The 25,957-nt window shown below is 65.7% G+C and overlaps 11 protein-coding genes and 1 non-coding gene across 12 annotated transcripts; 5 read left to right on the top strand and 7 right to left on the bottom strand.

Annotated features, from left to right (window-relative positions):
• Nucleotides 1–237: 237 nt before the first annotated feature.
• Nucleotides 238–1,716, top strand: EFM5_1 (Protein-lysine N-methyltransferase efm5; the record flags this gene model as incomplete). The annotated part of the gene is made up of 4 exons (XM_069352532.1): nt 238–256; nt 315–367; nt 422–771; nt 900–1,716. The coding sequence occupies 4 exons, from the start codon at nt 238–240 to the stop codon at nt 1,714–1,716; spliced, it is 1,239 nt and encodes a 412-aa protein (XP_069209950.1).
• A 340-nt stretch (nt 1,717–2,056) lies between these two features.
• Q8F55_004006 (uncharacterized protein) lies at nt 2,057–2,971 on the bottom strand (the record flags this gene model as incomplete). Its single annotated transcript, XM_069352531.1, has 1 exon — nt 2,057–2,971. The coding sequence occupies one exon, from the start codon at nt 2,969–2,971 to the stop codon at nt 2,057–2,059; it is 915 nt and encodes a 304-aa protein (XP_069209949.1).
• A 653-nt stretch (nt 2,972–3,624) lies between these two features.
• On the bottom strand, nt 3,625–4,536 carry Q8F55_004005 (uncharacterized protein; the record flags this gene model as incomplete). The annotated part of the gene is made up of 1 exon (XM_069352530.1): nt 3,625–4,536. One exon carries the CDS (start codon nt 4,534–4,536, stop codon nt 3,625–3,627), a length of 912 nt encoding a protein of 303 aa, XP_069209948.1.
• A 570-nt stretch (nt 4,537–5,106) lies between these two features.
• Nucleotides 5,107–5,187, bottom strand: Q8F55_004004. Its single transcript has one exon. It is a non-coding gene; the product is annotated as a tRNA-Ser (tRNA).
• Nucleotides 5,188–5,466: 279 nt separating this feature from the next.
• Q8F55_004003 (uncharacterized protein) lies at nt 5,467–7,594 on the bottom strand (the record flags this gene model as incomplete). The annotated part of the gene is made up of 4 exons (XM_069352529.1): nt 5,467–5,977; nt 6,019–6,926; nt 6,980–7,426; nt 7,505–7,594. 4 exons carry the CDS (start codon nt 7,592–7,594, stop codon nt 5,467–5,469), a joined length of 1,956 nt encoding a protein of 651 aa, XP_069209947.1.
• Nucleotides 7,595–10,189: 2,595 nt separating this feature from the next.
• Q8F55_004002 (uncharacterized protein) lies at nt 10,190–11,776 on the top strand (the record flags this gene model as incomplete). The annotated part of the gene is made up of 8 exons (XM_069352528.1): nt 10,190–10,281; nt 10,339–10,440; nt 10,513–10,586; nt 10,672–11,153; nt 11,197–11,386; nt 11,439–11,507; nt 11,556–11,613; nt 11,659–11,776. 8 exons carry the CDS (start codon nt 10,190–10,192, stop codon nt 11,774–11,776), a joined length of 1,185 nt encoding a protein of 394 aa, XP_069209946.1.
• Nucleotides 11,777–12,237: 461 nt separating this feature from the next.
• Nucleotides 12,238–14,236, top strand: Q8F55_004001 (uncharacterized protein; the record flags this gene model as incomplete). The annotated part of the gene is made up of 10 exons (XM_069352527.1): nt 12,238–12,301; nt 12,352–12,575; nt 12,698–12,757; nt 12,841–12,862; nt 12,918–13,034; nt 13,086–13,217; nt 13,282–13,571; nt 13,611–13,693; nt 13,733–14,095; nt 14,131–14,236. The coding sequence occupies 10 exons, from the start codon at nt 12,238–12,240 to the stop codon at nt 14,234–14,236; spliced, it is 1,461 nt and encodes a 486-aa protein (XP_069209945.1).
• A 230-nt stretch (nt 14,237–14,466) lies between these two features.
• Q8F55_004000 (uncharacterized protein) lies at nt 14,467–16,498 on the bottom strand (the record flags this gene model as incomplete). The annotated part of the gene is made up of 4 exons (XM_069352526.1): nt 14,467–14,501; nt 14,554–14,625; nt 14,666–15,982; nt 16,027–16,498. 4 exons carry the CDS (start codon nt 16,496–16,498, stop codon nt 14,467–14,469), a joined length of 1,896 nt encoding a protein of 631 aa, XP_069209944.1.
• A 490-nt stretch (nt 16,499–16,988) lies between these two features.
• On the bottom strand, nt 16,989–18,232 carry Q8F55_003999 (uncharacterized protein; the record flags this gene model as incomplete). The annotated part of the gene is made up of 3 exons (XM_069352525.1): nt 16,989–17,675; nt 17,713–17,955; nt 17,993–18,232. 3 exons carry the CDS (start codon nt 18,230–18,232, stop codon nt 16,989–16,991), a joined length of 1,170 nt encoding a protein of 389 aa, XP_069209943.1.
• A 216-nt stretch (nt 18,233–18,448) lies between these two features.
• Q8F55_003998 (uncharacterized protein) lies at nt 18,449–19,292 on the top strand (the record flags this gene model as incomplete). The annotated part of the gene is made up of 7 exons (XM_069352524.1): nt 18,449–18,485; nt 18,518–18,560; nt 18,624–18,712; nt 18,754–18,786; nt 18,820–19,070; nt 19,134–19,234; nt 19,268–19,292. 7 exons carry the CDS (start codon nt 18,449–18,451, stop codon nt 19,290–19,292), a joined length of 579 nt encoding a protein of 192 aa, XP_069209942.1.
• A 244-nt stretch (nt 19,293–19,536) lies between these two features.
• On the bottom strand, nt 19,537–22,035 carry Q8F55_003997 (uncharacterized protein; the record flags this gene model as incomplete). The annotated part of the gene is made up of 2 exons (XM_069352523.1): nt 19,537–21,788; nt 21,825–22,035. The coding sequence occupies 2 exons, from the start codon at nt 22,033–22,035 to the stop codon at nt 19,537–19,539; spliced, it is 2,463 nt and encodes an 820-aa protein (XP_069209941.1).
• A 1,661-nt stretch (nt 22,036–23,696) lies between these two features.
• Nucleotides 23,697–25,955, top strand: Q8F55_003996 (uncharacterized protein; the record flags this gene model as incomplete). The annotated part of the gene is made up of 10 exons (XM_069352522.1): nt 23,697–23,775; nt 23,808–24,199; nt 24,231–24,487; nt 24,522–24,793; nt 24,836–24,924; nt 24,956–24,998; nt 25,031–25,384; nt 25,417–25,458; nt 25,491–25,572; nt 25,607–25,955. 10 exons carry the CDS (start codon nt 23,697–23,699, stop codon nt 25,953–25,955), a joined length of 1,959 nt encoding a protein of 652 aa, XP_069209940.1.
• Between the last annotated feature and the right edge of the window lie 2 nt (nt 25,956–25,957).

The raw sequence follows: 25,957 nt of genomic DNA, 5'->3' as shown, positions 1-25,957 counted from the left end.
CGGGCAGGTCCCTTGGCCCTTGGCGCTGGCGGGCGCGGTGCCACAACTCGCTCGCGCTGCTTTCTCCGACACGCTGGGTAGGATTGCCTCCGCCGTCTCCACCGTAGCTGTCCGGCACTCACACTGTACGGTGCGGCAGCCAACCATACACCAAGCATATCATCAGAACCACCTTCGTCGCTACCACACCACTCCTCCTCGTCTTCACACCAAACAACACTGGCGACAGAGGCCACCATGGCGTCCGTTCGTTTCGGTACGCATCGGCGACGACCGCACAAGCCCAACAGCCTGGAAACTGACACCTCGCGCAGCTCCCGTCCTCCGGTCAAAGGCGGCATCGCGCGTGCCCCGCATCGCGACTCGGGTACGCCGCTGCTGCTCTACCACGCCGCGCCGAGCCCGCTGACACTTTGCACAGTCCGCCCACGACCTGACCATCATCAACCAGCCCAAGACGAACCGCGCCCAGCCCATCATCAAGCAGGGTCCCCCGTCTGGCGGTCGCTCGGCCACCTCGGGACACACGGTCACCGTCTTCGGCGCGACTGGCTTCCTCGGCCGCTACATTGTTGCCAAGCTCGCCAAGGAGGGCTCGCAGGTCATTGTTCCTTACCGTGACGAGGATGACAAGCGCCACCTCAAGGTCGCTGGTGACCTCGGCCAGGTTGTTCCTCTCGAGTGGGACGCGCGCAACCCCGACCAGATCCACGAGGCTGTCCGTCACTCGGACACTGTCTACAACCTTGTTGGCCGCGACTGGCAGACGAGGTGAGTGGGTTCAGGGGGGAGGGGGGAGAGAAAGTGTGGAGCGCGGGAGGGCCGTGGAATGAGCGGCGGGGGAGGGAATGAGCTGCAAGCCGCTCGGCGACGACTGTGGCCTTAGCTAACACTATTAGGAACTTCTCCTACGACGACGTCAACGTCAAGGCTGCCGGCCTCATTGCCCAGGTCTCGGCCGCCTCGGGTGTCGACCAGCTGATCCACGTCTCGCACCTGAACGCCAACCCCAACTCGCCCTCCGAGTTCTACCGCTCCAAGTACGCTGGTGAGCGTGCTGTCCGCGACGCCTTCCCCACGGCCACCATTGTCCGCCCTGGTTACATGTACGGCCCCGAGGACTGGCTGTTGAACGCTGCCGCGCAGTGGCCTATTCTGTTCAAGCTGAACGGCGGCAACACCAAGATCTTGCCCGTCCACGCGCTCGACGTTGCCCAGGCGCTCAAGGTCATCCTCGACGCCCCCGTCACCTCGGTCGCCTCGACCTTCAACCTCCCCGGCCCTGCCGTCCACACCTACAACTCTATTCTCCAGCTCATTGCCGCCCTGACGATGAAGGGTGAGGCTACCGACCCCACCATCCCCAAGGCTGTCGCCAAGGCCTTTGCCGGCGTCACCAACCGGGCGCTCTGGTGGCCCACTGTCAGCCCCGACGAGATTGAGCGCCGCTTCATCGACGACGCTGGTGTCGAGAAGTTCTTCGCTGCCGACACGTCGGCCATCCCCAGCGGATGGGTGCCCGAGGAGGGCCCCGTTGGTGTGCCCGCCGTCGACGGCGAGCCCATCAAGTCGTGGGCCGAGCTCCAGATCGAGCCCGACTTTATCGAGGAGCACGCGATCAAGTACGTCAGGAGGTACCGTACCGCGGCGACGTTCGACTCGCCCGTCGAGCTTGGCCACTTCAAGGCCCCCAAGCCATACCACGTCGTGCCTTAGAGAAACCGACTAAAATGCATATGGGATTAGCAGGCTGCGCGGCGCGGCCCGAGCGAAGCGAGGGCTGCGGGCGAGTGTAAGGTGCCGCGGGCGCCTTGCAGAGGCTGAGGAGGTCTAATGCGTATTGGGGAGTGACACGAGCGGGTTCCTGTACTGACCACAGCGGCGAGCACGCATCTGCAGCCACTTCTGCCTGAGTCACAACTTCGGCGTAAGCTCAGGCCTGGGTGGCTCGGTTAGGTCTGGGTTCACCTGGTGGCAGGTTGAATTGCAGCTCCTGCCCCCACTCGCTCCTGCTCACCCCCCGCGTCTAACAAATCTAGTGCATCAATACAGCCCGCTACAGCTGGTCAAAGTACTGCCCAGCCCTAAGCGCCTCAAGCACGTTGGGCTGCGTGGGCGCCCACCCCGTCTGCCGGACAGTCGCGGCGTTCTCGACCGGGTTGTCGAGGGCGATGAGCTTGCCTAGGATGCCGTAGTGCTTGACCGCCTCGTCGCCGACCAAGTCCTTGGTCGGGACGCCGAGCCCCGCCGCAATGGCGCCCACAATGTCCTTGGTGCGCAAGCCGTTGTCCCCGACCGCGTGGTAGCGCTCGAACTGGCCCTCAACGCCGGGCTTCTCAAGCGCGGCGCGGAAAAGTGAGGCAACGTCAGAAACGTGCACGCTCGCCCAGCGACTCTGCCCGCCGCCCACGGTGGCCGCGAAGCCCGCGTCCTTAGCGCGGCGGAGGAGCGTGAGGAAGAAGCTGCTGTCCGCGAGGTCGGGGCCGTGGACGAGCGGCGCGATGCGGACGATGACGGGGCGCGTGCCCTTCGCCGCGAAGGACTCGGCCACGCGCTCGGAGAAGAAGCGCGGGTTGGCGCTGCCGGGGCCGCCCTCGTCCGCCTCGGTAAAGGTCGGGTGGAGCGCGCCGAGCGTCGCGACGGACGACACCAGGAAGGTCTTGCCGGTCCCCTCGAGCGCCTGCCCGATGGCGCCGATGGTGGCTCGGTCAGACGCACACGCGGCCGGGACGTCGCGCCAGCTGTGGTCGAAGGCCGTGTGGATTGTCGCGTCGGCCGCGGAGGCGTGCTGCGCGACGAGCGCGAGGTCGTCGGTCGAGCCGCGGACGGGCACGCCCCCGTTGGCGGCGACGATCGCGGCGCCGGCCTGCGAGCGAGTCAGCCCGGTGACGCTGTAGCCTGCGCCGACGAGCTCGCGCGTTATCGCGCTGCCGAGGTAGCCTGACGCGCCGGTTATGAAGACTGATGGCATGGGGGGTTGGTGGCTTGTGGGAGGGTTGAGGTGGTTGATGGGCCACTCGCCACACCGCCGCCACTTAAAGTACAGCCCTGCCTGCCAGCGGCACGCCGAGGCTCCCCACTGCCGCTGAGCTCGGCCACAGCATGCTTGATAATACGAGCCCGGCGATCGCAGCATGCATCCAACGCATCACGCCAGCTCGGCCCCACCACCAATGCAACAGACGAACACGGCGTGCTCGACAACTTGGCCCATGAGTCAGGCCTGCGCGATCTGCTTGAGCGCGGGGGCCGGGTCAGGGTCAGAGTCGCGTGGCTCGTGGCGGGTGGCAGCGGCAGCGGGGCTCGACAACCGCCTCGTCCAGCCTCGAGCTCGGGGTCGGTGACGGCGCATCGGGGTCTGCTGTGCATGGGGCTAGCGAGCGCCGTACGCATGTGTTGCGTAGCGGCCTTCGGTTAGTCTGGCGCGGCCGCTCCCGCCTCGGCGACCCGCCGAGCTGGATGCCACTGGATTACTCTCGCTCCGCCAACGGCTAGCACGCCACCGCCGATGCATTCTATAACCCCCACCCATGTGCCCGTAGTCGTCTTCTTCCCCCGACCTTGTGCCAGGCATCCCCACGACGTGGCAGAGCGGGGTCTACATCTCATGCTACCAGCGACTGTCTACGCCGTGTCAAAGTAGCTCCCCCTGCGCAGCTCGTCCATCAAGCCGGGCTGCGTCGGCGCCCACCCGAGGCGCGCGCGCGTAATCTCGGTAGCCACCTCGTTATCCAGGCCGAGCAGGTGCCCGATGAACCCGTACTGCTCTACCACGTCCTCAGCGCTCAAGTGCGCGAGCGGAAGCCCGTCGTGCGCCGCCACGAGCCCCATGATGTCCGCGATGGCGTTGAGCTCAGCCACGGGGTGGAGGCGGAGCACCTGGCCCGGCTGGGCGGCCAGCGCGCCGGCGTACACCGCCACCGCGTCGGCGACGTGCACCGAGGGCCAGCGGTTGCCTCCGTCGCCCACGACGCCCGCGCGCCCCCCGGCCCTAGCGGCGCGGATGAGGCGGTGGATGAAGGCCCCTCCGCCCAGGTCCCCCCCGCCGTGCGTAATGGGCGGGAGGCGCACGATGGCGACCGCGTTGCCCTTGCGCGCCCAGGCCTCGGCGGCCGCCTCGGTCCCGGCGCGCGGGTTGGCGCTCCCCTCCGTGGTGTGGGCCTCGGTCAGCGGGGCGAGGTGCGCGCCGAACATGGTCGCGCTGCTCGCGACCAGCACCTTCGCGGTGTGCTCATACGCCGCGCCGACGGCCTCGACGACCGCGCGCTCGTCGGCACAGGCCGCGGGGAAGTCGGCGAACGTGTGGTCAAAGGCGAGGTGGTAGGTCGCGTCGTGGGCGGAGGCCTGCGCCACGATGAGGGGCAGGTCGGTGGGCACGTCGCCCGTGATCAGGACGGGCGTGCCGCCGTTCGCCGTGACCACTGCCGCGGAGCCGGAGGAGCGCACGAGGCCGGTGACGCTGTGCCCCTGCGCGATGAGGAGGCGGGTGAGGTGCGTGCCGATGTAGCCTGAGGCGCCGGTGAGGAGGACCTTCATGGTGGGGTGGTTGTGGCTGGCGGGGCGGGGCGAGGTCGAGGCTGTTGCTTGCTGTTGCTTGCTGTTGCTTGCTGTTGCTTGCTGTTGCTAGCTGTTGCTAGCTGTTGCTTGCCGCACCACCTCGCACGCCGCGCCGCTTATATGCCCCCCAGCGCGTCGGGCATCGGCGTCGGCGCACACCGCGTCCACTGCCACGGATAGCGAGGCGGCCGCCTCAAGTCGCGAGCACACCGGCCATGTGGACGCCCTCGGCCACCGCCACGGACGTTATCTCGGCCGGCCGGCCGCCCCGGCCGGCTGTCTCGGTATCTTCGACGTCTGCACAGGTGCACGTGCACACGCAGCCCGCTTGCCGCTTGCACGCTTGCATGCCTGCACGCGGCGACCCCCGCTGCGTGCCCCTCGCACATGCACAGCTCGCCGAGCTCGGCGCCGAGATGCCCCCGCCCCGCACTCCCCCGCCCTCCCCCGCACTCTTCGCACCCGTTGCTCGCACCGCCGCCAGCCAACCCCCCCCCCCCCTCCCCCCCACTCGCACCAAAAGCAAAACGTATGCGCACGCGCACACACCGACAACGACATGATTCGAACATGCGCTCCCGAAGGAAGTTGATTTCGAGTCAACCGCGTTAACCACTCCGCCACGTTGCCTTGTGTTTGGTGGAAGGGTTGGGTTGGATACGAGGGGGAGGGCGGCGCAGGTCGCCGGGCGTCAGTACGTCGCCGGTGGCGGAGCTTGCAGTTTATAGCGGACGCTGCTCGCGGCGGTGTCGCCTGCTGCGGGCCTGCACACATCCGATGCGAGCAACTCGTCGCTCCCGGAACTCCGCCTGGCACGCCGCGGCGCCCATTCCCCAAGCCCACGCCGCCGGCCCACTCCCACGCCGACAGTGTACATGAAGATACCAAGACCAAGACGCTACTGTACAACTACACCGCCGTCGAAGACGACGACGCCGCCCTCGCCGTCCCCTCCCCCACCCCCTTCCTCTCCCCCTCCGCCCGCATCCGTTCAAGATACTCCTGGTGGCGCCGCCGCCCGAGTTCCAACTTCTCCTCCATCGACATCTCCTGCAGCGCGCCCAGCACGGAAAAGTCGAGGTCGGGCATCGTCGCAGTATGCTGGTCCCCTGGTGTGCGCAGCGACAGCTCGTGCTTTGCCGAAACCGGCGACGACGGCGAGGACAGCGGCGGCGGCGGGTGCTCGGGCGAGTACGCTGGGATCGACTGCCTCGGCGCGTCGATCCCAGACGGTGGCCTCGGCGCGTACGCACTGAACGCGTCGCCAAACACCTTGCGCAGCTCGGCGTCCCGTTGCTCGAGGTTCTTGTTCTGGCTGTCGACGCCAATCAGGTCGTCGCCCTCGCGGTACACCGAGAATGGGTCGAACACGCCGTCGTGCTCAAACGCCAGGTCTGACGATGCTGGCATCGCGTCGCCCCTGCAAGTCGTTAGCATCATATCCACACCGCCGCCACCCACCATAACGCCTCCTCGAGGTCGTTCAACAACCGCGGAATGTTGCCGCCGCCGCCATCCGTCGCAAACACGTTTGCTGGGACAATGTCCCCGTACTGCCCTCTGATGACGGCCTCGCCAAACGCCCAGCCCATGTCTTTTCGCCGGTTGACCGCCTCGTCCGTGTCCCGCAGGCCGTACCGAATCTCGTAGCCCCAAAAGTCCACGTCGGTCTGTGTCTGCGGGTTGGACAGGAACCCGCGTTTCTTGGCCTCCTGGACCGCGGTGATCGTCCAACTCCGCCACGTTCTTCGTGACGGGACGGCACCAGCCGCAAACGATACTCGGCGCTGGGCCGTCGGCATGGGCATCCCAGTCCACGGGCACGGCTGGTCGGGCTGGGTTGTCGACCACACGGCGTCGACATATGCCCCTAGTGAGATGACAAGCTCGATCACCAGCGGCCGAATCCCCCGTCGCGATAGCAGCGTGTCGATGAATGAGAATGGATTCTCCTGGCTCGACACGCGCGGATGTGTAGATAGCCGCCGCGTTCTTTGCGCTGGAGCCGTCGTGTCCCCGCCAAAGTACCCGGGGTCGATGGCCAGCTCGACGTCTCTCAGCGCGCGCGTCGATTCCGTCGTGTAAATGTCCTGGCCCGGGTGGAGGGCCGTGGACGTGCTGACCGGTGTGCCCGGGCCAACAATGTGAGAATGGTCGGATGTGTGGGTCGCGGCGCTGCTCATCACGCCATGCCCTAGCGAGCTCGGCCCAGCGAGCGAGCCGCGGGGCGATATCAAGAACGAGGCTTGCGTCGCGGGTGGTGTCGGCGCGGGCGAGTATCTCGCTGCCTCCGCTAGGCTTTGAGGCGGGCCAAACAAGGGGTTCGACTCGGCCGGACTGGGCTGGGTAGGCTGCTCGACGATCCATTTCTGGGGCGCGTCAGTTTCTGCCCCACCCTCGCACCATCGTCGCCTTGACCCACCCTCCACTTCTGCATCGCCGCCTCAGCCTTGCGTCTGTCGATACGCGTGCTCGGGTCCTCGTGCACGCGCTTCTTGCCCCCAGCGCGCAGAGTCACCGCCGTCATCTCAAACATTTGCTCGCCCGATCCATCGTCCGACCGGTTCGACTTGTTGGATCGGTACGAGCGATTCGAGCTGCTCGTCAGGCTCTTGGCCGTTGGCGGGCGAGCCGACCCTGGCGCAGCTGATCCGCGCCGCCCAAAGATGCCGGCGGCGAGGTTGCGCTCGCGCGAGTGGACCGACAGCGAGCGCGTCGAGCCCGAGTCGGACGCCGACGCGGCCAGCGAGTGCGCATAGGGCCGGTTGCTGAGGATCGACGATGGTGCAGAGGTCGTTGCGGTAGGTGGCAGCGCGGCGGTGGCCATGCCGTTGGGGAAAGCACTGGGCGCGTGGGGAAAGTCTGCTATCTGTGGAGGGGGATGCGTGAGCTTTGTGCGCGCAGAGCATGGCCCAGGCAGTACTGTTGGTGCAACACGGTTACTCACCCTCGTGTCAAAGCCCGTTACTGACAACCCTGCAGCAGACTGGCGGCGCGATGGCCCCGCCTGGGCCGTCGTCGTCGCCATCGTCTCCATTGGAGCCGTAATGTGGTCGAGTGAGATGCAGCAGTATTAGTGGCGAGTACTGTGAATGTCGTTGGTGTTGTTGTTTCCTCGACCAGCGTGATAGCTTGGTGCTCTGCTCTTGCAGTGCAGGCAGCAGGCAGGCCGGCCGTTACGTTTGGCTGGCCAGAGTCGCGACCACGATCGCCGGAGTATTATTGTGCTGCCTTAGGGAGTCGTGGTCTAATCAGTTGTTGGTCGTCGTGGTCAGCGTCGTTGGTCGGTCGCAGGTGTGTGATGGTTGCCGATGGGTCGCGGCTATCGTCGCGTAAACGGGCGCTGAGTGCTGTTCATGTCGGTGTGGATGTTGAGAGTGTATGTGAGATGCGAGTTGTCGATGCGAGTTGAGACAAGTTGATCATTGCACTTTCGACCAAATACAAGCAAGGCTCATGGTCAGTCTCGATGCCGTAACTTGTTACCGCAGGGGAGGGAAGGGAGGGAAGACAGGTGGGGCACGAGGGCACGGCACCACGGCGGCGACTTGTCTCTCTCTGGTCACGGGCGTCATTCCTTTCCTTCCATCCTTCCCCTTGTCTGCTCGCTCGATCACAAAAACCCATAACCCAGGCCGGCCGGGCTTGCACCTTCCCGGACACACCAAACAGCATGCGATGCGTTTCCGCTGCAAGTCGCTCGACCCGCCAGGCACTCTGCCGAACAGCGAGCTTGAGCATCAAAACGCGTCCAACGCGATCCACTTCTTTGCACAACGACAAATCCCTCATACGGTGTTTGCATGTGGTCGACAAAGTGTCTCCCTGCAGCGTATCCTAGAGTCGGCGTACCGGCGTCTACTCTACTCTGCTCAACCCCTCGTGGCTGGCTGGCACCGTCGAGTGGGGCAATTGAACAAGAGACGGATTCCAAACTGCAGCCCGGCAACCGCGGCAAACCTCTTGCAGGGACAATTTCATGTTTTTGTAGGGGGCGTCGGCGCCAAGCGCCACGGTACCCTTGTTTACCCTAACCGCATGCAACCCGACATGAGCAAGACTTGGGCAGGGAGGCCAGCAGCTGACAGCCAGCCCAGCGCCCACAACAACAACGCCATGCAAGGGATCCACTGCGACAACAGCACCAAGATCAAGATCCGTGGCTTGGTTTATCCTCGGTGTGCTCGTCATGCTGTTGCAGTCGCAGACACACCCACGTACTAGGCAACGGAAAGTCACCGCTAAGACTAATGCCCGGTCCCGCTCAGCTTTCTTAGCGCTCATGTCAATGCAGGAGCGCGCGCGGCGCCGCGTAATGGGCGAGGGGGGAGGGGAGCCAGTCGCCATCTGCCTCTGCGCTGGTTGCCAAGCATGCACGCACGCGCGCACGCCCATCAGCGATTAACCGTCAATGATCACCGGATTGTCGGTAATGATTCGAAACAAGCATCAATGATCAGCGCGAAGCACGCGGGAGGGGGCACATACCGGGACAGCTGTGCGTGGGGGTGAGGGCTGGCGGGGTAGGTGGAGCGTGGCATCACGTGTGGTGAGGAAGTGGCTTCGCGGCTTCGACTTGGTCTAGGCAGCACCACAGACTGCAACATTGGTGCGTCGGTACTGCATGGGCTATAGGGAACCACTTCCTACCACCCTGTCGTACAAGACCCATACCTCTTCCGCATCGTCAAGGTGAACACCGCACCATCCTCCATCCACCAAGGCGTACTCCCTTCAAAGGCAGATTGCACTGTCACTCCGATGAGCGTTTTACCACCGACCTCGGCGACATGGACGAGCTCTACACTCCTAGGAACCCGGGACAACAAGCCCCACTGCATCAGCGGCGTCGTGGCACACATACTCCACGGGACGGCCCCTCCCGCGATGATCTCCCGTCAGGACGCGCGTCTCAGGACGTGCGAGCATGCCGCCGGCAAGCTGCGGCAAGTGGGTTGGGCTTAGCGAGCACGTAGGGGGGCATTCCGGGGTCGGTAGCGCCCGCTCAAGTATGTCGTGCATGGTGCATCTGTTGAGTTGCCGCAGAGGGCGTGAGGGCGATGGATTCGACACGCTTCGACCTCGTTTGGCACTGACATGCCTTGCTGTCGGGCCAATCCCATTACAACCCTGATCTATTGAGCAGAGGATATCCCCGTGGCCACTGCGGGAGTCGGATGAGCTCTATGCATGTAGCACTCGGGGCCATCGTCGTCGGCATCGCGACAAGATGTGCGGGTTGACGAGCCTTTGAGGTTCATAACGCCCGACGTCGACAGTGCCACTATCAACAACGATGCACTAGCCACCCGAGTGCGTCCGGGTTGCGCTGAAGATCCGTCATGCCTTACCCCCAGCACCCAGCACTCAGCACCCTAGGACATGCGACGAGGTCGTCGCAAGCACACAGATCGCGGTGACATCACTGCTGCCACGGCGCCACACTCGGCACTTGGTCGCATGACAGGCTGGAGCCCCACTTTGGCGGAACCAAATTACAATGATGTCCAGGCAGAAGACCTGCGAGCCGCGCGCGAGTTGCGACCTGGGAGCGTCTTGCTTGTTCTCCAGGTCCTTCGGTTCCTTCAACCTTCCAACCTACCCCTCCACCCAACCCAGACCACCAGACACAATGTCCGCCGAGGCCGCCATCGATCTCAAGAAGCCCGCTCCCGTCGCCGACAAGGCCGAGAAGGAGGAGGAGAAGGGTCTCTCCAACGAGGTGTAGGTCGCAGAACATTTGTGCCTGGCGTGTGACCTCACTGACGCAGTATCTCACAGCCTGACCAAGTACACCACTGCTGGCCAGGCTCTCAACGAGGTCCTCAAGAAGCTCATCCCCCAGATCACTGCGGGCAAGAAGGTTCTTGAGCTCAGCATTGAGTGGGTGTCTTCGCCCGGTGGCATCCGAGGCGGTGGCTGCTGGCTTTTGTGTTCGAGCTGACCTTTTGCTAGGGGTGACAAGCTCGTCACCGAGGCCGTTGCTCCTCTGTACAACAAGGCCAAGGCCGGCGTCAAGGTCGCCAAGGGTGAGTGAGATGGCGAGCTCGCAGCGCACTGCACTGCGCACTGCCTGCCGACTTTACGCGGCACGGGCCGTTGACACCCGCACAGGCTCGGCTTTCCCCACCTGTGTCTCGGTCAACAACGTCGTCTCGCACGTCTCGCCCCTCCCCTCTGACCCCGAGATCGTGCTCAAGGACGGCGACGTTGTCAAGGTCCAGCTCGGTATCCAGATTGACGGCTACGCTGTCATCCACGCCGAGACTGTCCAGGTTGGAAGCAAGACCGAGGGTGCCGCCGCCGACGCCATCAAGGCCGCCTACGACGCTGCCCAGGCTGCTATCCGCACCCTCAAGCCCGGAGCCAAGAACTGGGACGTTACCGAGGTTGTCCAGAAGGTCACCAAGGAGTACGGCGTCCTCCCCGTCCAGGGCATGCTCTCGTGCCAGCACGAGCAGAACGTCACCGACGGCAAGAAGCGCGTCCTCCTCAACCCCACCCCCGAGCTCCGTCGCGACCACGAGACGGTCACCTTCGAGGAGGGCGAGGTCTACGGTGTCGACGTCCTTGTCGTCACCGGCACCGACGCCAAGGTAGGTCGGGTCGGCCCCGAGCGGCGATCACTGACGTTCCCAGTCGCGCCCTGAGGACTCGCGCACTTCGGTCTACAAGCGCGCCAACGACGTCAACTACCAGCTCAAGATGAAGACCTCGCGTGCTACCTTCTCCGAGATCCAGAAGAAGTCGGGTGCCTTCCCCTTCACCCTCCGTGCCCTCGACGACGAGCGCCGCGCCCGCATGGGTGTCCAGGAGGCTGTCTCGCACGGTGAGTTTGGGCGGGTCCCGCCGGACTTGGCCGCATTGCTGACGCCTGCCAGGTCTCCTCAAGCCCTACGAGGTTACCCAGACCGCTGCCGGCTCGATCGTTGCCGAGTTCTTCTTCACCCGTAAGTTGGGCGGCTGCTAATCTCGGAGCCGAAGCTGACTCGAGCTAGTTGCCCTCCTCCCCGCCGGCCCCTTGTTGCTCTCGCCCCAGCCCGTCTGGTACTCGGCGTGAGTGGTTACTTAGATTGTTGGGCATTGCTAACCACTGCGCAGCGACAAGGTCAAGTCGGACAAGTCCATCCAGGACGAGGAGCTCAAGACCCTCATTGCCGCTCCTCTGCGTGCGCCCAAGAAGAAGGCCAAGAAGGCCGCTGCCACCAACGGTGCCTAAGACTTGAAACAGTCATTGGGTGTCAATGTAGCATGACAGCAGCAGGAAGAAGAAGCCATTCAATAGCGCGCACGCCAGGTGGCGCCGCAAATGCAGCGTTTGATCTTCCACCATCGAGTTCGAGGCTTTGCCGCGTCGCGGAAAACTTGGCCCAGGCTGCAGCAGGCCTGCAGGGTGCGGTTGCGCCTGGGCTGTAAGGTGTATGGGAGCGCCACGTGGTAAAGAGGGTCAGGCCGGCGGCTGGCACGTGGTTTGTGCCTGAATAATGACGACGTGCCTGACGCGTCTCTCTCACGCCGCCGGACGGACGGCGTCCAAGTCGGTTGTTGCTTTGGACGACGAGATTTCTGGACTCGGACTGGTCTGATGCTGCAACGAGCCCCCCCTTCACATCAACAACGCGCAACTCTCACGCTCCGTCTCTTTCCCACTTCTTCACTCGACCTCTACTCCTCCTAACCATGACAAAGACAAAGGACGTCCACCTCGTCCTCCTCATCCATGGCCTCTGGGGCAAGTGTCTCGGTCCCAGGCACGCTTTCGCCAGTCGGCGCCACTAACACGGCCGCGCACAGGCAAGCCAGAGCACCTCGCCGCCGCGGTCGACGAGCTGCACGCGGCGTGGACCGACCTGACCACGGTCGACATGGACACGCCGACCAACGAGTCGGTCAACTCGTCGCCCTCGTCCCAGCCGCTCCGCCAGCGCGACGACCTCGTCGTCCTCGTCGCCGAGGGCATGACGTCAAAGCTCACCTATGACGGCGTCGACGTGTGCGCCAGCCGCTGTGCATACGAGGTGGGTTGGCGAGCACAGGCGAGGGGTTACAGGGGATGGGGAGGGCCAGCCCCCCCTCCCCTCTGTGCATTACCCCGCCTGCACGATGCATGCGCAACTACGGCCCGGGCTGACGCGCCCAGCTCGACTGCGAAATCGCCCGCCTCGAGGCAGACGGCCGCCGCGTCGCGCGCTTCAGTGTGGTGAGTTGGACGCGGGGCGCACAGTGCATGCGCGCATGCATCGGCTGACAAGATGCCGCGACTCGTCGCAATCCAAACACCAGATGGGCTACTCTCTTGGCGGGCGTGAGTTGACGTGGGCACGGCACGCGGAATGCGGCACGCTGACGCGCCGATCCAGTCGTGGCCCGGTATCTCGTCGGCCTGCTCAACGCGCGCTCGCCGTCCTTCTTTGACAAGCACGAGCCCGTCACCTTCTCGGCCATGGCGTCGCCGCACCTCGGCATCCCGCGCTACAGTGAGTTGTGTGCAGGGCATTGTGGCGGTGTGGGAAGAGCCTAACACGCAGACACGTTCATCTCTACCGTGCTGTGCTGGCTCGGCGGCCGCCTTCTCTCACGTACCGGCGAGCAGGTCTATGTCGTGGACAGCTATTCCGAGAGCGACCCACGCCCGCTCCTCGAGATCATGGCGGATCCCAGTGAGTGGCGGTTTGTTCGATTTTGAGCGGTTTGAGCGGCGAGTGTGGCACTTACACGCCACAGAACAGGTGTTCCACAAGGCACTGTCCCGCTTCCAGGACATTCACATCTACGCCAACCTGGTCAACGATAACACGGTCCCGTTCCCCTCGGCCGCTATCCAGATGCGCGACCCGTTCGTCAAGTGGAAGGAGCGCGGCCTCCAGGTCAAGTACGACCAGAATGACATTGCCCGCGACTGGACGTACCCCGAGCCCGACCCGCTCACGGTTGCCAAGCCCAAGGGCAAGCAGTGGCTGTGGAATCTCGGCACGCTTCCGCCCACCTTTAGATTCCGCCAGCCGTACAGCACTGTGAGTTGTCACTGTCCTACCTGCCCAACTGACGACCAGATCATTCTTGTTCTGGCCCCGATTCTGATCCCGGTCATCTTCATCCTGGTCATCCTCCGCTTCTCGCTCGATACCCGTCGCTCGTGAGTACGCTGGCGTATGAAAACCTACTGACATTCCAGGCGCCTCCGCCTCCAGAAGCTCACCCGCGCGATGGAGGCCAGCAACCATGCGGCAGACCCCAGTCGCCCGGCGTCGCCCTCCCCGATCGGGTCGCCCCTCGGCCTCCCGATCGACAGCCTCCGTGCAGCCATCCGCAAGGTCGAGCGCAGCATCGAGCAGGATTTCATGGCTGCGGCCGAGACGCCCCTCCCCCTCGAGCACGATGAGAATGACAAGGACTTTGAGCACTTTGAGCCCGACGTGCACCCGCTCATGACGGACCGCCAGACCCGCATGGTGCACTGGCTCAACGCTCTCGACCCGAACAAGCACATGGCCTGGCTGCCCGACTGCCCCAACTCGCATGCAGTCATTGTTGTTCGGTGAGTTGATGCCTTTGCCGTGCTGACACCCCTAGCGACCCCACAAATATGCCGATTCACGAGCGTGGCCGTGGTGTCCTCCGCCACTGGGCCGGCGAGGTCTCGCTCGCTGCCGAGACTGCTGCTTCGACCCCGCTCTGAAAGTCTCCTACTCCCCGTACAATAAGTTGTAACTACAACGCGCCCCGCTCCCAAATAGCCACAATTGTATATAGAAGCGTAGCTTGGACTCCTTGGCTCGAGCGGAGTTTACACAAATGACATGCAACTGTTTTACTACATTTTATTACAAGCGTGATGTTGCCAATGGCGATGGATACAAGTTACTAGGGTTCATTATATGGAGTAAATGGGGGCAATGGCCACATGGCTTAGCGAATCGCCCGGCGGGCGCGCGCCTCTTCCACTGACGAGTGAGCAGGTACAGACGGGGAAGACACAACGGCAACTGAACTCACTGAGGCGCTTGGATTCCAGGGTCAGCTCGTCCGAGCTGACACGAATGTTCTTGCTGAGAATAGCACCGAGGGCTGGGGTGTAAGCTTACGTTGCGGTAACTGCATAGCTTACTCTTAACAGGGGTGGCGGGCGCGCTTGACATCGGAGAGTTCTCAGCACGCTCGATTTGTTGGATGCGGTCCTTGACGCGGCTGTGGCCTGTGTGCGCCGGGAAGTGCGTGGAGCGACCCGCAGGGGTCGGGATGTTGGTGGATGTGGTAGCCAACATTGGGGTCGAGTTGGACCGGGTAGCACGGAGCGGCTCAAAGCTGCGCTGCGAGGGGATGAAGGGCTTGAAGGGCGACGCGCAGCTGGGAAGTGGCGTAGAGTTCTCGCGGGTGTGGCGGATCTCTCCGCGCGGGGTGGCAGGTGCCACGACCTTTGGAGACTGGGGTAACGGATGGCTCTGGGAGCGCTTGTGGAGGTTGCGGAGGGATCTGCGCACTGCAGGGGTGCGTCGGAGGATGGACGACGTCTTGTGTGCAAGTGGGCGGCCCGGAGTGACCGGGCGGTGCTCCGGCATCACAGGATGGTTTGTGGCTGTGCTCGGCGCGCGTGAGGCCACTGGGGTGCGGCACTCTTCAAGGAGCTCGTCGAAGAGCTGGTCCATTTCGTAGCTGAACGATCCGTTTGGGCTTAAGTTCGGTTTCGTTAAATCGATGTGCGGGAGATCGACCGCTTCGGTCGAGGTGGCAGGGGACGACGGCTTGCTGCCACTGCTGCTGGTGGACGACGATGTCTCCCCGGCTGAAGTGTCAGTGCACATCTTGGGGGTGGGCGGGGGCGTCGCAGTACCGAGGTCTTCTGGCGTAAGTGCCGGAACAGGCTTGCGGGGGATTCGGAATCGCGACGAGGCGCTCGAGTTGACCGAGGACGGTGTTTCAGGCGGGCGCATAAAGGAAGGCGACAGCGGTGAAACGGGTGTGACCGACAGCGGCGATAGGCAGATGGCCTCGCGCTTGGAGCGGAATCCTGGGCGGGAGGGCGTGTCCAGCGAGTTGTCCTGCATGACGAATGGTTGGCGGCGGGCAAGCGACGGCGGCTGAGGGGTTCCAGGTTGAGACAATGTTGCACTGACGGGCAGTGAAATGTGGCGAGAGCGGAGTGCCGAGGAAGAAGCCGCCTTGTCGCCACTGTGACCAGCGTTGGCGACGGCAGAGAGGCGACTAAATGTCTCGCGGAAGAGCGAGGAGCCCGCAAGAGGAGGCTGAGGAGAGCCAGACTTGGAAGGGGGGGAAGGTGAGGCCGAGGAAGGCGCAGTACTTGGGCGTCCACTAGACCGCGCCGACTGCGATCCAAACGGTAGGGCAGAGTGCGACCGCGCACCATAGCCATGCACGTGGTGGTTGACGCTGTACGCGTGCTGATGCCGGATGCGGCTGTGGTCAACTGGGCACTGTCAGTGGTGTGCTAGGTGTGTGGGCACCACTTACAAGCCGCCGAGGTCGGCGTGGCAGTGGCCGACGTCGAGGCCGAGGACGGGACATAGCCGTGGCGGGCGTTCGCGACGTCCTCGTAGCTCCAGTTCGAAGCGGCGCCAGGGCTCAAAGGCTGGGACAGGGTGGCAAAGTCGTTGGCGAGGGTCATGACGACCGAGGCCGAGTGGGAGTGGGAGCGGGCGTGCGCCGTGGGCAGAGTGGCCGCTGTGCGGCGGTCCGAGATGGAGAAGGCGCGCGAGATGCGCGACGACAGCGAGGAAGACTGCGACGAGCTGCCGCGGTACGCCGTTGAGAGTGTCGGCGGCTCGGACGCAGGGACCAGCACCTCGACGGGCCCGCTGATGTCTGAGACGTTGAGGCGGGCGCGGGACGGCGGGCGGCCGGTCGCGCGCTCAAACAGCCGGTGGACGCGTAAGTTGCGCCGGTCGTTGATGTCGGCCGACGACGAGCGCTGGGTGAAGCGCATTGCGTGGGGGAGACAGGATGGGCCGGGTATATGGGGGGAAGGGGGTAAGAGGTGATGGAGAGGGGGAAGGGGGAATGCGATTGTGGGTATGGGTGTGGGTGCGAGTGGGCGAGAGGGAGAGAGCAGAGTGGACGAGGCGGGCGACGAGGTGGATGTCGAGGTGCGTGAGTGGGTCGGTGCGAGCTTTGCTTGCTGGAGCCAGCAGCGAGCGAGCGACTTTGTAAACACACAAACACGGACACACTGGCGCGCGCTCGGCGTGTTTATCACCACGCCACAGCGGCGCCGAGGAAGCATCACAGGCGTCGTCGACGGCGACGGGGCAGCAGGTAGCCAGCAAAGAGATCAGCATGACGCCGCAGGGGAAAGACGACACTCTGGTCAGTGGCGCAGCAAGTCCCAAGCCCCCAGCTCTGCTCTGTTCTGTTCGCGCACGCACCCATACATGTACATCAAAATGCAGATACTATTGACAACAACAAGACTACGTTTACACAGTGAGGAGCAGCTCCTCGAGCGCCTGGTCCACCTCGCGCCGCCTGCCCGCCGCCTCCTTGACGCTGCCCTCGTGCTTGCTGACCTTTGCCGCACGCTCGCGGGCAGTCCCGTTGAGCTGGTACAGGGCACCCTGACCGGGCTCGCGAACACGGACACGGTGACGCACCGCGAGCGCCCATGCGCCAGCCACATTCTCAGGCAGGCAGTACCACTCGTCGCAGCCGGGCCCGACGACGGCGGCGGTGCGCGGCACCTCGCCAGCGCGGCGCGCCCAGGTGTCCACGCCGCCAGGGCCGCCACTCAGCCCCCCCGTCGCCTTGACCTGCCTGCGTGCGGCCGCGTTCGGGTTGCCCACCTCGTGCTGCCATGTGTGCAGGTTGTCCTCCCAGTTCGGGGGCAGGTCGAACGGAGAAGCGAGGAGGCGCTGGGCTCGGATCAGCCTGTTGAGCGCCTCTTCTGCCCGTGCGGAGATGCTCGACGCCAGCGCGGGGTGTAATGACAGCGCGGCGACCAGGTTGGATATGTGCACCTCTAATGGGGGGTGGACGTGCGTGATCTCGAGCAGGGTGCGCAGGTCCGCGACATAGTCTGGCGGGATGAGAGCCGCCGACTCGACGCCAGCGGGCGGCGGGTCAATGTCCTCTGGCACGACGACGATCGAGCAGGCGAACAGGTCGATCTGGGGGATCAGCTGGTCGTCAAACTCCACAACCCACGAGCCACGGGGGCGAGTCGTCGGCCTTGTCCTCGCTGCGGACCCAGACGAGGAGGGGCGGGCGGACCCACTTGTTCGCCGATGCGACCTCGTTGCGGAGCTTGACGAGCACGGGGGGCGGGGCGTCCTCGAGGCCCGTGACGACGAAGCAGGCGGCGCGCGGCTCGAACGACACGTCCGCGGCGGTGCTGTGGGCCGCGACGTGGATGGTGCGAGTCTCGAGGCCGAACACGCACTCTGCGAGCTGCCTCCGTCAGTCGCAGGACCCCACACGCGCTTACAGCGACGGCAGTCCGCATGACCCTGTTCACGCCCGGTAGCGGGTACCCGTGCTCGCGCACCACGTCGATGAGGACCCCGCCGCGCCGCGCGACGAGGGCGAGGAGGAAGACGGCGAGGAGCGTGCCGTCGGGCTGCCAGCCGCGCAGCGACGGCGCGGCGTACACTGCGCGCACGAGCGCGGGCGAGAAGCCTGCGCTGCCGGGCGTGGGGAGGGCGATGGGTGGCGTGTGTGCTGCCATCGCGGCCGCGTGTTGGACAATGGGGATGGAGTGGTGTGTGGACGACACGATGGTTGTGTGCGCCGGCCGGCGGGCGGGCCATCCGCGACAATAGGCGTGTTGTGACTCCATGCCCGTGCAACTCACCTCCACTTTGTGTGTCCGCGCCTGCGACCCCCAGCCTATAAGTGGCTCCCCAATCCCCCCTCGCTTCTCCTTCTCCCACAACTACTCAGAATGACTATCGTCGCGCTGGACCGCTACGTCGCGATAGGTACGTGCTCGCCTCGTACATGCTGACACCAGACTGCGAGATGGTGCGCTGCAACACCGAGGCCGGGCTCGCCAGGTAGGTTAAGGCCCGCGGCGTCGGCGTCGGCGGCGGCGCGTCTCACGCCGCTCACGCCCACAGGGTCGCGCTCGTCGACCACGCCGGCAAGGTGCTGTACCACAGCTTTGTGTTCCAGCACCCGGCCAACGTCGTCGACTACCAGACTCAGAGTGGGTGGCCCCCCCGGCCACGGGACAAGCTGACGCCGCAGAGTCGGGAATCACCCAGGCGCTTCTCAAGGACGGTGGGTGGCCCGTGCGAGCGCGCTAAACCCCAGCGCCGACGGTCGAGACGGTCCGCAAGCAGGTCGTCGAGATTATCGGCAGCAAGATTATCGTCGGGCACGCCCTCTTCAACGACCTCGCCGTCCTGCAGCACAGGCACGACTACGAGGACGTGCGCGACACTGCGCTATTCTACCCCATCCGCGAGCGCATGGGCATCAAGCACGAGGGCATGTACCCGAGCCTCCGGCTCATGGCCAAGGAGATCCTCGGGCGCGACATCCAGGACGGCGCGCACTGTCCCGTGCGTGGGCGAGGGGGGCGAGGCCTCGCAGCTGCGGGATGGCGTGCTGACCACCACACACAGATCGAGGACGCTCGCACCACCATGGAAATCTTCCTCAAGTACCGCGCAGAGTATGAGAAGGGCATCGCCGACGGCGACGACGTCGTGTCTGGCGTCCCTCGGTAAGTCGCTCCCGCCAGCACCGCTGACCCCAGCGCCCACGCAAAGTGGTACTGGTAAACAAAGGCCGCCCCGCGGCGCACGCCCTTGGTGCCCCCGGCCAACATTCCCGCGATACCCAGCATTGTGAACGACCTCCCACTAGGCCCTTGTGCCCTGTCCCTCTTTATCTCGCTATGTACCCCACTGTCACACCTCCCATCCATCGTCATCCGTCACATTTTATTACAAGGTAGATGTACAAACCGCGCCCAGCTCGGCCCATTGTTCAGCGGGGCACTATACCACTACGCTCGCTCGCTCGCTACTTCTTGTCTCCGTCCCTGATCCGTCCTCCGATAACCTTGAAGTCCGCCTTGAGCTTGTTGAAGATGCCGGCGCCCTTCTTGCGCGCAGAGCTCGAGCTCGCGGCGCTCGCACTCGCATTGCGCGAGTGCGCAAAGAAGGACGTCGGGGGCCGCGCAGCCGCCTCGGTGTTGGGGTTGAGGTTCGGCGCCGCGCTCTCGGACCGCTTGTGGCTCCGGAAGAAGGAGCCCGAGGGCCGCCCGGGTGTCTCCTTCGGCACGGGGATCGGGACAGGGTCCGAGATGATGGGCCGCTCCTTTGCCTGCCCTTGCGTGTTGAGCAGCGTGCCGCTCGCGGTGCGGCGCAGCGCGTTGCCAAAGCCCGAGAAGGCCGCGGTCGCGCTCTGTAGCGGGCTCGCAGGCGACTTGGGCGACGTGGGCGTCGCGGCCGACTCGTCGTTGGCGGCCGAGCGGTTGAAGTTGAAGATGCCGTTCGGCTTCTTCTCCTTCGCGGCGGCGACGGGCGGCGCCTCCTCGACCTCCTTGTCGGCAATGGGCACAGTCGCGACCACGGGCGGCTGGCCGTCAGGCGACGAGTTGCCGCTGCTCCGCGAGTAGTCGGCGTCGGCTGACGGCACCGGCTTGCGTCTCGCCGTGTCGATGCTCTTGGTCACGCTGGCCGGGGTCGCGAGCGGCGCGCCGGAAGTAGCGCTCTCGGTCGGGCTCGCCGGGCTCGCAGCAGGGACCGGGCTGACGGGGCCGTCCTTCTCGGGCAGGGCGGGCGGCTTGTCATCGTCGTCGACCGTCTCCTCCGCCTCGGCCTTGGCCGGCTTCTTGCCCTCGGCCTTCGCCGACAGCTTCTGCACCGCGGCACCCACGCCCGCCTTGTGCTCGAGCTCTGGGGCAGCCTCGCCGTCATACTGCGGCGCAGGGTACGTCCCCACCTCGCGCGTCGTGCCGGGGAGGCCGCGCGACGCGGGGTGCCCGACGGCGCGGTACGCGTGCCCGAGGGTCCCGTTGGTGTTGCGGTGGGACGAGCTCGAGCCGTTGGCCGAGGGCGCCGAGACGGCGGATAACGGCGACGTCGGCGACTTGGGGTCAGACGCCGCGGCAGTCGTCGTCGCGGGTGACCTGGGCTCGGGGGCGTGGCTCGGCGCGGTAGGCGACCCAGGGTGCGATACGTTCTTCCCCTCGCTGCCGTTGCGGATCGCCGTGATGCTCGAGGTCGAGGCTGCCGGGTCGAGCCCGTGCTTTGTCGCGCTGGCGATGGCGAGGGACCCGGGTGTCTGGGGGAGCGAGCTCTCGCCTGCCGGCGTCTGCGTCCGGGACACATCGCCGGACACGGTGCCCGTGTCGACTGTGGCGGTCTCGGCGCCGTCCGTGTCGTCTGGGCGCTGGCCAAGCGACGTCCGCTCGTTCGGCTTGCCCTCGGCGCCGTGGTGGATCGCCGTGGTCGACGCCGAGGTGTAGGTCCGCTCCGCGCCGCGCCGCGTCTCGCTCGTGACGGCGAGTGCATTCTTCTCGTCCTCTGCGTTGAGTGCCGCAAGCTCGCGCAGCGCGGACGCGCCACCCACAGCTCCCAGGGACACCATGGCCGGGCGCCCGACCATGCCGGCCCGCTTGGGGCTGACGGGGCTTCCGGTCGGCACGTCCCGATCCTCAGCCGTGTCCGTGTCCGCAATGCTGACGACGGCATCAGGCGGTGGCTGGACCGAGACTTGGGGTACTGCGGCTGCTACTGGAACGGGCAGCCTCGAAGCCGAGTGGATCGTCGCGCCGTTAGCGCTGGCGGGGCTGGCGGGGCCGCTCGCCTCTGCGCCTGTGGCCTGCGGCGTCGCCCGGCCCGATGAGGGCAAGGGGCTGGCGCTGGGGACCTCGAGGCGCCGGCTCTCGCCCACACCAGGGCTCGGCTTGGGCGTCTCGCCCGGCAGCAGAGTGTCGTCGTCGATGAAGAAGACTGTCGTCTCGGGGTCGAGCGAGGCAGTGAACAGCCCGTTGGCGGTGTTTACGCTGAGCCGCTTGGTCGGCGGCACGCGCGCACCAGGGGCAAAGACGACGGTGCCGTCTTGCGGGGCGGAGGGGGGCGCGAGCTTGGGCGCCTTGAAGGCCGAAGGCGCGGCTGAGGCCTTGGAGCGGGCGGGGAACGACGTCTGCTCGAACGTCGATACCTCGTCCTCGTCAATGGTTGGGGTGGACACCTTGATCTTGTCGAACGCGCGGCTAATGTCCTCGGACCACGAGGACGCTGGGAGGTGTGGCGGAGGCTTGACTCCTGCGAGGTTAGACGGCGCCGGGTGGGGCCACTCACCGGCTGCGGCCTTGGGCACGCCGTTGGGCGTGCCGTTAGGCGACGGGCCATTGATGGCGGCGGCGGCCCGCTGCGACGCGAGCTGTGCGCGGGTCAGACCCGACGCCGTGACGTGCGCCTTGCCCGTGATCGGGTCGATGGTGGTCGCGGGCGACGGGACGCTGGCGCTAGACTGCAGGCCTTCGCCGGGGGACAGTTTCGACTCGCCCATGGTGGATGGGATCGTGTGTAACCACCGACAGAGATGAGGTAGATGGTGAGAAAGTCGATGAGGGGTGGCTAGCTAATGCAGCGTCGAGGTGTGTGAGATGTGGAGGCACTGGCGGCGTGCCTGTGCAACCGTTTGCACGACGGTAGGTAGCGACGGTTGTTAAGAGGGATGCAGTGAGCGGCGGCGTGCAAGCTGCAGCCGCTCAGCTGCATGTAGCCAGGGGCAATCTGGCTCTGGCTCGCTGGCCCTCTCTTTTGCTCTTGCATGATCGGAAAGGGTGCGTGTCTCAGCGCTGGCTCCCATGAGCGAAACCTGTGGTTGTAAAACCATTACGGCACGACGACGAAACGGCTGGTCGCGCGGTTTGACGTCACGGCAGCCGAGTCAATGGGGTCAGCCAGGTAGCATCAGCAGGCAGCAGGCAAGCAGCAGCTGCATCCGAGGTCAGGAGCGCAGGTCGACGACGACGACCAGGTTAGTGACAACGCCCTGAAGTCAGAGGTGCGACTCGCCCGCCTTACGCAGCGCAGCGTTTCGACATGACCGCACGCAGCCAGGCAGGCCTCCGTCGCGTTCCGAACAAGGTTGACGGGTGACAGGGTGGGAATACTTGGCGATGGTGGGTGACGGGTAACGGAGGCATGGTGAGGTGGAACAAGCAAACAACAGTGACGAGGAGTGCAATGGGGACATTGGGGGAGAGGGGGGATGGGGGGATGCGCGCGGTCTTGTCTGTGCACGGCGTTGCCTATCAGTGCGCAATGCGTGCACTCGCCACCAGCAACGCCACCGCCAAGGCACTCGACATTGCCTTCCTCGTCTCCCTCGTCCCATCCCACGCAACCAGCAGTGCCTGTCATCTCTCTCGGGCTGACCAGTCTCACCAGCACCCAGTTAACCTTTGCATCTCCCTCGCTCCGCTTATCAGGCTCGAGATAACCAGCGCTGAGGGCCCCCGGCCGACGCCGAGCCGCGCATCGCCGAGCCAACATGATTGATGATGGCGGAAGTGCCTGTGCTCCCGCCGCCTTCGGCTCAATGTCGAAGAGTAAGCTGCAGCGTGCTCTTCGCGCTGCTCTCCCGCCGGAAGCCCAAGCGCCGAGGGCGACGAGAGGAACGGCGGGGCACCGAAGTGGGGCATCAAGCGCTGGCTGGCACCGAAGGCGGCTTGTCAACCGGGATCCGCCACACGACGCATCAGACTCGGGCCGCAGCATCTCGATGCGAGCGGAGTGCAGCACCCAGTGAACGAGGGATCCGTGGCCGAAGCGCAAGCTCTCAAAGGCCGACACCGCCCACAGCTCCGCCGCATAGTCTGCTGGGCGGAAGCACTCTTGGTCAACCTGGGCTTATAGGCCGAGAGATGGCCGTGGCAGCACAGAGTGGCCGGCCCTCACACGCCGATACCAGCCGTCTGCACGGCCTGCTCAGCCCCAAGCGTGGGCCGTGCACCAGGCCCAGCACAGAACATCGAGACGGCCGGTTGCAGGACGCCGCCCCAAATGGCCGATAAAGGCCGGCCTAGTCGGTTTCTTCGCTAATCGCCGTGCTGATTAAGTGCCGAGGATAACTTGAGACTCCCCCGATCAAACGTCTGCACTCCGCCGTCTGCACTCCGCTCTCCGTTTCTAACCTCACGCACCCACTGACGACCACCCACAATGGCGTCCGTCGGCCGCCCGCGCCAGGCCTGCCTCCCATGCTACAAGCGCAAGATCAAGTGCGACCGCGGCTACCCCTGTGCGTTTCCCGCCCCGCGCCGCTGACGCCAGGCGCGCAGTGCATCTCGCGCGGCAGCCAGGCGCGGTGCGACAACCCCACCGAGCTGCCGAAGCGCCGCAGCCCAGAGGCACCGCGCCGCCGCTCGGCGTCCCCGCCCGCCCGGCGCGCGCGCTCGCGCAGCCTCTCTGCGCCGGCCGACCTCGGCGTGCTTACAACCGACGCGGTGGCGTTTACGGCCGCGCGCTGCGCCGAGGTCGCGCGCGAGCCCGTGTTTGTCAGCACTATGCTCGATGTGTTCGGCCTCGGGCTGCGCACGACCGCGGATATGCTGCGTGGGGTCGCGCGGACTCCGGTGTTGGGCCCTGCCGCGCGCGAGGCGGTGGAGCGCGCTATCGGCCAGCTGCCCTCCGCTTATGAGGCGAGCGTGCTGGTCGCATTCTATGTGGGTCGTCTACCGGCCCTGCTGACCCCAGTTCGAAAGCGCAGAGTGGCTCACGCGCGTGCTCGACGGCGACGGCTATGCCGCCGAAGTCGCGTCCCAGCTCGACGCGAACGACCCCGCGCCCGCGGCCCTCGCGCTCCACTTCGCCGTGCTGTGCGTCGCGATGCACCTCGCCGACGCGGGCACGCGTGCCGTGCTCGGCCTGACTGAGCCCGAGGGGCAGGAGCGCGCGGCGGCGTACTACGCCACGAGTAAGGAGCTGCTCCTCGCGTCCGACTTCTTCGCCAAGTGAGTTGGCGAGATCGCTCACAACTCACGCAAGCCACAACCTCGAGTCGCTGCAGTGCATCGTCCTCTACGGGGTCTACCTGTACAACACGGACGCTGGCCCGGACGAGCACGCGGCGCTCCTCGGCGCGGCGATTAAGATCGGCTACGGCCTCGGCCTCAACCGCCTGGCCGCGGACGGCGCGATCCCCGACGAGCTCTGGCCGCCGGCGTGGCGCAGCGCCGCGCGCCGCGACCTCGGCCGCCGCGTGTGGTGGGCGCTGGTTTCGTACGACTGGACGCTGAGCCGCGTGGCTGCCGGGACTTGTGAGCTGGTCTGCATCCGCCAGTCAGCAGCTCACCATGTAGACTGCATCGCGCCCAGGCTCAACTTCACCGTGCTCCCGGGCAACCACGACGCGGTGGCTGATGGCGCGGCTCCGATGGACACTTACACTGTGGGTCGAGCCGCTGGCGCCGCTCACCCAGTCCGCCTCGTGCTTCATCCTCCGGCGCCACTACGACACGCTGCGTGCGTATGCCCTCGCGCCCCGCTGACGCCAGAACGCGAGTGCCAGGACCACCGGGCGGACCACGGCGCGTGCGACTACGCCTTTGTGCTCACGCGCTCCGACACGCGCCTCGCCGCGCTCGAGCAGCTCCTGCCAGCGCACTACGCCTCGCTCGCCGGCGCGCAGGCCGCGGCCGCGCGCCTCAGCAGGCCAGTGGTGGCAGAGTATCTCGTCCTGCGCGTGGTGCACGCCGCGCGCATCGTGCGCACGCACCGCCCGTTCATGCTCCTCGGGCTCACGGACGCGGCGTACGCGCCCTCCGTGGAGCGGTGTGCAACGGCCGCAGAGCGCATCCTGCGCGACGTCCAGCTCGCGTCGGTGCACGCGCCCCTGCTCCTCAGCTACTGTGCGTGCTGGCCCCGACCGCACTGACTCTAGGGGTGCTCCTCAACGAGGCGTACTACGCCGCCATGATCCTGTGTACGTGCGGCGTCGGGCCGAGCTGACCCCAGTCTTCCACCTCGCGTACGCGGCGAGCGCGGCGCAGCGGGACGCGCAGCGCGCCCTCCTGCAGACAACGCTCTCAACCTTCCAGTCAGTGAGGCTGAAATCCGCATCTAACTTGCAGCCACGCCGCCGCCACCTCGGCCATCGCGCGCAACGCGTCCCGCATCCTCGACGGCCTCCTCGCCGCCGAGGACCAGATCCGCGCCATCCGCCTGACCTCGGGCTGTGCCGCGCGCTCGGCGCAGGGCCAGACGCTGCGGCAGGTGATTGAGCGGATCGTCGGCATCGGGGGCGACGCGGCGCCCGACCCCGCCGAGGTGCCCCAGCCCCTCGACCTGAGCTGGCTCTTCGCGCCTGACGGCACGATCAACGACCTGTCCGCCGCGTCTGTCTTCCCCCCAGGCGACAGCGTCGACCTCGACGCGCTGCTCGGCCTCGTGGGGTGGGACGGGAGCCCCCCACCGGCGTAGGG

Source organism: Vanrija albida (assembly GCF_041260175.1).
Source record: "Vanrija albida strain AlHP1 chromosome Unknown contig_3, whole genome shotgun sequence".
Classification (NCBI taxonomy): domain Eukaryota; kingdom Fungi; phylum Basidiomycota; class Tremellomycetes; order Trichosporonales; family Trichosporonaceae; genus Vanrija; species Vanrija albida.
The sequence above is the reverse complement of the archived record's forward strand: the minus strand, read 5'-3'. Positions and strand labels throughout refer to the sequence as shown.